We start from the raw sequence: 10,801 nt of genomic DNA, 5'->3' as shown, positions 1-10,801 counted from the left end.
TAAAATATTAGTAGTGAATAAAATAAAGTAAAAAAGATATTAGTAGTGATAAATAGAATTGAGATTTAACTTCGAGACAAAGTTTCTCCCTTTCTATTAAAAAGTACATTTTCCATAATTAACTTCATGACCTTATATATTTCTATTTTATTAATATTTTTAACAATAGAGAAGAAGAAAGTGCGCAGAGATTTTTATTAAAAAAAAAGTCATCATAAATTTATATTCAATATATAATTAAACACCTTATATAATTAAAAAACAAAAAGTAAATATCTTATATAATTGACCTAAAAAGGTTAATGTGGTATTAGTACCGTAATTCGAAAAACAAGAAATAAATACGAGAAATTTAAATAGGTAAATTACCCGCAACTATAAACACACGTATAAATACATGAATAACAACAAATTTAACGGGCTTGACAAAAAAAAATAAAAATCTAATAGAGTTTGCATAAAATGTTTTATTCTTTTTCTAAATATCATTTCATAATTTTTTCAAAAATTAAAATTAAAATTAAAATTAATATAACATAAATAAACTTACAAAAATATTTTTATATCATCCGTGAATATATAACTGGTATTTATATACTACTCCCTATGTCTTTTTCATTTTTTTACACTTTCTTTTTGGGATTTTCCATCCATTTCTTTACATTTCAAAACTTACCAAAAATAGTCAATGAGTCCCTCCACTTTCCCACAATTTTTTCTTTTTAGCACACTACTTTTACCCCATATCTCTCTTTTATACATTAAAAATCAATGATTCTCACCACTTCACACACTTTTATTTCTTTTTTTCACTACTTTATACATATATCTTAATCTCCGTGTCGAATCTTTTTGATAAAAAATCAAAAGGACGGAGGGAGTATTATACTAGACTTTTAATACATGCCCAGTGTAACTATTATTTAATAAATTATGAATTAAAATTTACTATACGTTTTTTTAGTATATGCTTAACTTATGCTATTTGTGTAATTATTATTTAATTTACGGAGCACATACATAATATTTCGAGTGAAATAAATATTCTAGTCATTATTGAGAGTACCCCTAAATTTTTTTATTTAATCTCATATATTCGATTTTTAAAATTTGATTAATATTTATAAATAATTTATTTTATAATAAATAAGATTAATGTATAAAAATTTATTATAATATTAAACTAAAAAAAAAATTGTTCCAATTAATCACTGTTAATCTCTTATTTGTCTATTATCCCTGATCGTACCCGTACGCTGCCCAATTAATTCCGATTCCTTTTTTTAGCTAAAATATGATGGAACTTAGGAAATGGGAAAAAAAAGAAAAAATGACAAAAATAACCGATTTTTGAAAAAAATTAACAAAATTAGCCTTTCTGAAAAAAGTGGCCAATTTTGGTCGATTGAATACTCCGGGTATCCCTATTTGTATAAAATACTCCACTGGTAGTGGGGTATTTCATATGGATACTCCACTGACACTTAGATATCCCATCGGCTAAAGTTGGATATTTTGTATAAAGTGGATACTCCACTGACAGTTAGGTATCCCATCGGCTAAAGTTGACCAACTTTTCAGAAATTGGTTATTTTTATCAATTTTGTATAAAAACAGGCTAAATTTGTCCTCCATGAATAAAATAATAATCATAAATTTTAGGAGAAAATGGTGAGAAGACGGTGAAAAGCACAGTAGTGTAGTCTTAACAGTCTCTCTCTCTCTCCCTCTCGTACACTTGATTCTGATTCAAAACTTTCTCCGATCGTTCCAATTTGTATTTATTTTGTGTCTCCGCACTCTAATTATCCTTCATTCCAGGTATTTAAATATATACACACATGCGCTGTAATCTGTAATTTTCATTTGTGATTATTCGTATTTAATATTTGAGTGATGATCGAAATGTTTGATGTTTGTGATTGTGAGGTTAATGGGAAAGATGAAGAAGAAACGAAGCCTGGAGGAAGTTTACAATGCCACTCTGGAGATTAAATACGCTGAGGCATGTCCTCTTTTATACCCCTTTCATTCTTTACCCCCTTTGCTAATTTTATATTCCACTCATTTTTTTAATTATGCGTCATTTATAAATTGTATTCATTTGTTTATTTTTCAAGACATTTTATTTTTACCAATGCACACATTTTTCTGAAATGTGCACTAAATAATCGATTTTGAACTACCTAATGCAGGGGCCAGTTCCGGTTGATGAAATCGACAATGAGGTTAAGATGGTGAGATATTTCATAATTTATCGTGCTTCTTATTTTCTTCTTTACATGATCATTTTAAGTTTTTTTTTATAATTTTGATTGGTAATAAAAAAATCTGGACTTTATTTACTTGGTGCATGCACCGTGCTGATTAAGGTTGTTACGTTTGATTTGCGCCTATATTTGTAGGAATGAAAGTTGTGTTGGTTTTCTGACAGAAAAAAAAAAGTTGCGTTGGTTTATACTTTAAAATATTATGGTTTTATATGACTTAGGGACTGACTATGATTTATACTAAAAAATATTTTATGGGTTGTGAAAATCTTTGGTCCTGTGGGTGCTCTACTTAAGTGGCTCTATGACATTTTTTCCTCTGTTATTTCATGTAGGCATCATCTCAGGTCAATAAAGGTGTTGGTAGGAGTCAAAAGTCTGAAGCAAGAGTCGACACGGGAACTTGCAACATGTGCTCTGCTCCTTGCTCATCTTGCTTTCACAGTAACCAAGCAATTAATAGGTCAAATAGTGGAGATTTCTCTGGTGAAACCTATAGAGATAATGTCTATAGTTCTTCAGTGAACTTGGCTCCAAATCTTAAGAGCAGAAAATGTGAAACAGCTGGACAGCATAGTGCTAGTGAAGCAAGCATTGTACTCACTTTGAATTCCAGTCATGATTCCTTTACTGAAAATGCCGAGAGTAAGTTTACCCTACGGAATGTTGAGCTGTCCTCAAAATTGTCATCCGGAGTGTCTACTACAGAGAATCAGGAAAAATCAAAACTACATAAATTGGAATCAGATAGTCTTGAAAACAATTTAAAGGACTTTGGAGATTTTGAGGGACACGATGATAATATTTCATGCATCAGTGGAGCTGGAGTGACAACAGTGTCTAGTGCTGATAGCAGGACTGTTGAAAACAAAAGGCTATCAACATATGACGCTTCTACCAATAGTTTAGTGTCCAAAGACTATGTTAAAGCAGTTTCATCTGAAGATGCTCAATGCCTACAGAATCTTAATGTAGAGGGAAGCAAATTTTTTACCAAAAGTGAAAGTAATGATATAGCTACTCAGGAAGTGCGCCCTCCTGTAAGTTATCCAGATCACCTCCATGATTTAAGACTGTTGGGGAATACGCTGCTGGAAGACATAGATGCTGCTGCTGATTCAGTAAGTATACAAAGTATATATCCCAATATTCTCAAGGGAAAGTCTAATGAACTATATTTTCGCTGCCAACTTGGTGGAGAAATGCCTGACTGCCCTAGAGAGCATTTAAATCCATTTGTCACCAACAAAATGGTATCTTATACTCTTTGTGGAAAGGAATCTAATTACTGTATTTATGGTTATACTCAGGATATGAAAATAAGTGTTGGTTTTTACACTAAGCCTGAAATGGAAAAATGTGTAAAGCTTGAAGCCGATGATGTTGCTATTGCTGCTGGTCTTGAAACTGAAGCTTTGAGCTCTTTACAGCGCACTCCTGAAGTTGAGAAGGTCAAAGAGTTGCTTGTTTTACCAGTTTCCAAGGAAATTTCTAGGCAATCCCTCCCAACTGAAGCCTTAAATTCCACAGAGCATGAGCCAGATATTTTTGAACATGATGTAAGTATGGAGTCCCTCTGATTGTCTATTAACTACCCATAATTGAATACATTCCTCTCTTTTTTATATTAGTTTATTTGCAGTATGTATGTTAATTCAGTTTGTGCTCTATTACTGGATTGTATGAACAATTAATTGCTTTAAGCGGAGAATTCTTATTCTGCTTATTTGAAAAGTTAATCTGTTCTTGAAGTTGATGTGTTCTTGCGGATCTATATTAATTAAAATTTGATTGATTTATTCTATCTGAACTTTTTGAAAGTCTCAGTTTGACTTCTGTTATTTTAGTTTCTTTCTACTTTTGTGAATAGGTGTACGTGCGTGTTTTGCATTTTTTTGTACCCCTACTTGGTACGTACTTTTTCTCTCTTATTCGAAGGTTATTATATAATAATTGGTTGATGCTAATAACCTTTATTATTGGCAGCAAGTATGTGATACATGTGGAGACATAGGGCGGGAGTATCTACTTGTTGTATGTTGTCGGTGTAGTGACGGAGCCGAGCACACGTAAGCAATACCCATGCCCTTAATTTATTTACTTTCCTAAAGTTTATTTGGCTTTATTCAGTTTTTTTTCTGCTAAATAGCTTTGTTCAGTTAACTTACATTAAAGTAAAACTGAAATTGTCTTTAGATATTGCATGTCGAAAATGCTTGATAAAATTCCAGAAGGTGGCTGGATGTGTCAGGAATGCAAGATTGAGGAAAGGAAAAGTCAGGAGAATGATAACTGTGATGAAGTGGGTGGTGTAACCCATCGATTTTCTGTCCGTGTGAATGCTAAAATTTCTCATCGCCGTGACAAGTCAGGTGGGAGAGATACATACTCGGAGACTAATAAAACAAATAAAGTCAGTTCATGTGTAAAAGTGCCTCGTAAAAGAAGTGAATACAACGCTAAAGTTTCTTCATCGGGAATAGAACAGGCTCTTGAACCAACAGTCAGATCACCAAAGAATTATAGTCTGGATAGAGTTGGCCTACATCGTCGTAGTAGTTCATTCGGAAACATTGATAGGGGTGACTCTAAGCCTGTGCGTAAGCCTTATTCTGTTGGTTACTCATTTGCTGATACTAAAGGAACTGGAGCTCCTACATTAGGTGCCCGACCACTGAAACCTAGAGGTGATGCTTTTTTAATTTGTATACTTTTATGTCTCATCTGATTTTCTTGGTGTTATTAATAAATCCAGTCATCTTGTAGGTACCCTTTCAATGTCCAGCTCATTCAGTACTGCACATACAGAGCCAAAACCGAATCTTGTGGATAAAGTTTTCAGAAAGCAGAAATCAATGCAAAATTCTGCTTTGCCTCGTGGAAAGGAAGGGTCAAGCAGAGTGATGGGAAAATCTTTGTCATCTAATTCGTTTGATTCAAATCGTTTGAGATATGATGAATCTAAAGGTAAAATGTTATCTCCAAAATTTTCTCAATCTCAGGGTTTAGCAGGATTTAAACATGCAAAAGAACAGAATTTTGCCAAAAGGAAAAGCTCTTTTGAATTTGAGCATTCCGTAGCTAGTTCAACGATAGCCTCTTCCACTACATTTTTGCAAAGAGTTGATCAAACTCCAGTATCTGGCAGTAACTTATTTCCTTTTGTAAAACCAATAAGCGTGAGTTAATGACTTTGCTAACTGATAGTAAATAAGAACCACCAACCCCAGTCAACCATGCTATTTGGGCTATGGAAGAGCCGGTTCTTTGTGGTATGAAACATTGCCTTACTCCTGCTCCGCATGTGTATGCACAAACACGCACACACATGGCAGTATGTGTGTTCATGATCCATTACAAATTCTGTTGGCTGTATGTTGCCTTGTCCATTTAATAATTGTTGTTTATCGGTTTTAGGTGATTGCAAAAAACAATTGCAATGCTTTTCCAGCACAATTGGCAATTATGCTGAACAAAAGTCTGTACAGGCTAAGATGAAGGATAGGTTATTATCAAGTTCCTGTACCACTTATAAGCCGATCAGTAAAGTTGATAATAAAGATGGAAAACTTTGTGCCCAAGGATCGACAAATTTAGCTGAGAAAGTCAAAGGAAGTTCTATTAGTTGCCCCAGGCAGTGTAGTACAGCTGAAACAAAAAGTGACTCCTGTCAAAAATGTGGAGACCTGAAATTACTTGCTCCTGATGCGCTTGCTGCAAGAAATTCAAATGAGGTGAAGGATAAGTGTAACAAACTGAAAGCTGAAGTTGAGGCTGCTCAATCTAAGAAGACTGGAAGTTACAGTAATGATAAAGTTCTAAATTTATCTACCTCAAACAGTAAGTGTGAATTATCTTCACGCAATGAATTATCTTCACGCAATCAATTATCAAGCTCAAGTAACCAAGGAAAGTTAGTTTCTGATGACAAGGTATTAAAAGAGGGACTTGCAACTGTGTGGAATTTAAATGCCAACTCTAAGAAGCCAACTGCTACATCTGTAGAAGCAGTCAATTCTAGGATAGTTGATAGTTTGCCCAAACTTCCCAACGATCGGAGTTCTAACCTAATGGACTTGCCCAACCAGGCTTTCAAAGAAACTTATTCTCACTCGACAAATACAGCTTTCCCGGATTACGAATATATATGGCAGTATGTTCTTTCCCCTCTGGTATGGAAGATTGTTGGTTCGACATGTGTTTGTTTAGTGATGTACTTACTCTTCTGTTTAAATTGTACATGCAGAGGTTGTTTTGAGGTGCATAAAAGCGGAAAGTTGCCAGACATTTATGATGGATTTCAAGCTCATTTATCAACTTGTGCATCGCCTAGAGTTATTCAAACAATGAACAATTTTCCTCACAAAGTTGTTTTAAATGAAGTTCCCCGATTAAGTACTTGGCCAATACAATTTGTGGAAACCGGAGTTAGAGAGACTCACATTGGACTCTATATCTTTGCTCGAGATTATGAGAGGTGACATTTGTATCTATTTAATTCTCCCCTTCATCTTTAGTTTTTCATCAAGTATGCTTACAAACTCTGTAAATTGTTTCCTCATTAAAGTGTGTTGGTGTTTATCGTAATGCTCCTTATGCACAGCTATGTAAAATGCTACAAGAATATGGTAGAGAGGCTGATGAAAGATGACCTAGCTCTCAAAGGAAATATAGACGGTGCTGAGATTCTGGTATTCCCGTCCAATCAGCTTCCGGAGAAATCCCAGTGTAAGAACATATTACTTTTCAGTATCCTTCTTCTTGCTGTTTAAAAGTTCTTTTGATTTAATTAGTACTACTTATATTATAAAAAATGTAAAGGTTAATTGTATTTTTTAAAATTAAATAATGAATACATATATAAAAAATACAATAATATTAAACAATAAATAAAGTAGGAAATGTTTTAAATATACTCAAATAGTTATTAAGTGTTGAATGAAAATTTTGCAAATGTTAATATAATAAGTGGTGGAGCACTAGAGCCTTTGAATCTCAGTATAGCTATGATGTGTAGTTTCATAATTTTATAAAGGATCATTGCCAGTAAATAATTATATGATACTCTTATTTTTAGTCCCATTGTAGACGCAAATTGTATCTATATGTATATTATAATATACTCTTGTGCGATTCACGAGTTTCTTTAATTCTTTTATTGTTTTGTATTTTTTTTCATGATTTGTATTTATATTTACTCTTCCAACAATATATTTTAGTTTCATATCATGTCTAACTGCATGCTTAAATATATAATATTCTAATATTAATTGGTTATTTGCATTTTTGAAATTAAATGCTTGCTTCTGTATTAAAATAAAAAATATTCAGTATTATATTTTAATGTTATATAGTTCTAATTTTATTTTATCTTGTAGTAAATGAAAAAACATTGTATGTGTATTTATTCTTCTTCTGCTTTCTTTACTAGTTTTTAGTTATTTGTTTTTAATATGATTTTTTTTTAATTTTGTGGGATTTTATGGGACTTGCTGACGAACTACCACATTAACTCCCGGGCGCTATTTATAGGTAGGATATAATAAATATAATGTCTTAAAATTAATTACTATATTATCATCAACTAAGGAGTAAGTAGTGGATTATAAATATTGAGTGTCCCATAATTAATTTTAATATAAAAAGGATTGTACCTAGTAAAATTTTTAATATTCCAAATAAAAGATATACTTTGTTATATTGTATTGCTAAAATTTAAAAACATTTTTTTATATATATTTTCTGATAGTAGTGATAGACATAGAGAAGGAAAAAGATCATAGTTTATGCAAGTAAACGTATAGTCGTATATTGATTGATCGTCTTTAGCTTGCGAGTTGCGACTTTGTACATCACATAAATTTAACCAATAGTACCAACCATCCATTACGATTCTATGAGCATAAATAATGTAATAATATATTATTGAATAAAACTTACTTTATATTATTATACTTGCTATTAAATTCTGACAAATAAAAACTTACCTCATATTTGTTGTAAACTATATTGTAACCGCAAACTGAAAACCATCCATATGGTTGAAAGGGTGTTTCCACTATTAGTGTAGAGTCTGTAGTATGATGTCCTTGCACTTGTCTAGGTACCTGAATTTGAATTGAATATTATACACTCATAAATAACATGTCACTATGTATGTAGACAATGTATCTTTGCAGTAATTTATCTAATCAAAGTGGAAATAGTATTTCAGAATATTTCATTTCCATATTGCTGGAAATTTAGCTGCATAGTAGCTTCAAGACATGTTTTATGGATGCTAGATAGCCGCTCGACTACGAACCCGTTAAAAACACACTCTTTTGTCTCACATAGAGATAGGAAATTAGCAAGCTAATAGATGGTTTGGCCATTTGATTGCAAGTAATTTCAATGGTTATTCCAACAGAAGACATTCATTCTGTCTCTTCCAGGCAAAATGCTTTTGTTATGAAATGGTACCATTTTGTGAAATAGTCACATGAGTAAATTGTCAATAATGTATAGTCAAATGTAAGGAGTCGTTCTAATCTCCACTCATATGTATGGCTGTAGTATAAGTAGCACGTAACATGACTCTTTACATTATACTATACATTGTCAAAGGTTTACTCATGTGTTTTTCAACAAAATGGTATCATTTCATGGCAAAAACATTTTGCCTGGAAGAGACAGAATGAAAGTCTTCTGTTGGGGATTGTAATACCATTTAAAAAGCAAAGGTCAGTTTTGATGCTGAACCCATCAAACCCTTCTAGTATGGACAGTGTTTTGAATATAATAAATAGCCTTCTGTTTTAGCTATGACGTGGAATCATTGCAAAGCCTGCTGCATCTGTTTTCTTTACATCTCTACTTGTCAGTATAATATAATTATAAATTTTAAGTACCAGTAAAATTAAGTTTGGATCTATGCTTCACATGAATGTTATAAATTCTCTTGTGACAGGTTGGAATATGATGTTCTTTCTCTGGGGCGTCTTCAAAGAGAAGAGGGTTGATTGTCAGCAACAAAGAAATGGCCCTTGGTTTAAGGTTTCTAATCCTCAAGATATACCTAAAGCTATCATGTCTTCGCCTGAGAGTATACTTTCAATTGTACCTATAGACAAAGAAGAACTTGTGTCCCACATGGATGTGGTGTCTGATGCTCTAGCAAATTTGCCTTGTCTGTTAACAGCTGGGACAAATTGTGGAACTGATTCATTGCCTGCTTCCCAAAAGTTTACATGCTCAAATTTAACTGTAGAGCAGCCAGAATACAAATTGGAAGGCAATTTGTTGTCTAGCATTCCGAAATGTCTGTCACAGTCGTGTCCAGAAGTCAGATCAACACCCGGAGGCAAGACAGTTGGAATTGCTAAAAGTTTGTTTCCTGTCGACCCACTTGCTGGGAAGAATGTCAATGTAGGTGACACATCAATTTTGTCTAATGGGGAGGAGCTCCATCAAGAAAGGGTCCCTAATCTCGAGCTCGCTTTGGGTACAGAAGTGATACCCACGAAAGAAAGTAGGCAAGATCAGACTGTTGTTAGGGAAGCTACAGAAGCAGAGGAGGATGTACCTGCTGCGCTGTCCCTTTCCCTTTCATTTCCCTTTACAGACGAGGATCACTGCACAACCTCTTTAGTGGATGGAGCAGCACCCATCTGTAGAGCGACATGTTAATTTGTTATTGAGGTGGACACAATATATGTTTCTCTTGGACACAATATATGTTTCTCTTTGTATATAACAACCAGATGGTTGTGGTAGGTGTAGAGAATGTTCGTGTATAATGACCAAATCCCCTTTTGTTAGTAGACCGCATGTGATCTTCTAATCTAGAGTTTTACTGTATTTCTTTTAAATTTTTAATTTTTTGTGTTACCTATGTCATTAATATGATAGTAGATAAAAGCAGCTATCTGTGTATAAAAAGAGAACTTAATTTGATGTAGTTCTTATTGGCTTGATAGATTTTCGACAAAGCCACAAAGGCCTTTTGAGGTCAAGTTACAGGGTTTGCAGAATCCAGTACAGTGAAAAACAGCATCCGCAATCATTGGATTCGAATACGGATAATATCCGCTTTATTTCTGATACGAATATTATCCGTTTTTTCTCAGATACGAATGTGGATATTTCGGACGAATATCGGATTTTTTGAATTTTTTTGATAATCCTACCGTATTGACGATAATTTTAGAACATTTTTTACGATTAAACTCAATATATTTATATATGTATAAAGTATGTGTACAACCATGTAAAATTTGTATAAATGTATTACTTAATACATATTGACACACACTATAAACTAATAATAGAATAAATTTTAAATTATATATAATTATATGTTTATATAATTTAAATATCATGTATGTATTTGATTTCGGATTCGAATATCCCGGATTCAGATACATATAATATTCATTTTATTTCGAATACGGATAATATACGTTTTTTGTCGGATACGAATGCAAATTTTTCAAATTTTTTTGACAGCCCTATCTAAAATTAGATACCTCGGACTGGATTAGCCATAAAAT

The 10,801-nt window shown here is 32.9% G+C and overlaps 1 protein-coding gene across 3 annotated transcripts; it reads left to right on the top strand.

The window, feature by feature from the left end:
- The first annotated feature begins 1,662 nt into the window (after window positions 1-1,662).
- LOC141708344 (ASI1-immunoprecipitated protein 2-like) lies at window positions 1,663-10,120 on the top strand. Of its 3 annotated transcripts, none has more exons than XM_074511925.1 (12): window positions 1,663-1,821; window positions 1,930-2,005; window positions 2,196-2,237; window positions 2,606-3,391; window positions 3,581-3,829; window positions 4,257-4,339; window positions 4,467-4,957; window positions 5,037-5,237; window positions 5,688-6,423; window positions 6,517-6,747; window positions 6,874-6,998; window positions 9,220-10,120. In XM_074511925.1, exons 2-12 carry the CDS (start codon window positions 1,934-1,936, stop codon window positions 9,936-9,938), a joined length of 3,735 nt encoding a protein of 1,244 aa, XP_074368026.1. In that variant the 5' UTR covers window positions 1,663-1,821; window positions 1,930-1,933; the 3' UTR covers window positions 9,939-10,120. The 3 variants fall into 3 exon arrangements, with proteins under 3 accessions (XP_074368026.1, XP_074368027.1, XP_074368025.1); XM_074511926.1 differs by having other exon boundaries at window positions 1,663-2,005; window positions 5,688-6,110; window positions 6,189-6,423; XM_074511924.1 differs by having other exon boundaries at window positions 1,663-2,005.
- The last annotated feature ends 681 nt before the right edge of the window (window positions 10,121-10,801 follow it).

This window comes from Apium graveolens, chromosome 2 (assembly GCF_009905375.1).
Source record: "Apium graveolens cultivar Ventura chromosome 2, ASM990537v1, whole genome shotgun sequence".
Taxonomy (NCBI): Eukaryota; Viridiplantae; Streptophyta; class Magnoliopsida; order Apiales; family Apiaceae; genus Apium; species Apium graveolens.
Note: the sequence above shows the minus strand (reverse complement) of the source record. Positions and strands in the feature narration are given on the sequence as shown.

Excerpts from the sequence above, each read along its gene's own strand:
- LOC141708344 (XM_074511924.1), top strand. The coding sequence starts at position 1,913 with ATGTTTGTGATTGTGAGGTTAATGGGAAAGATGAAGAAGAAACGAAGC. Across the intron at positions 4,340-4,466 it reads AGTGACGGAGCCGAGCACAC|ATATTGCATGTCGAAAATGC; the intron begins GTAAGCAATACC and ends AATTGTCTTTAG. Across the intron at positions 6,748-6,873 it reads TTTGCTCGAGATTATGAGAG|CTATGTAAAATGCTACAAGA; the intron begins GTGACATTTGTA and ends CCTTATGCACAG.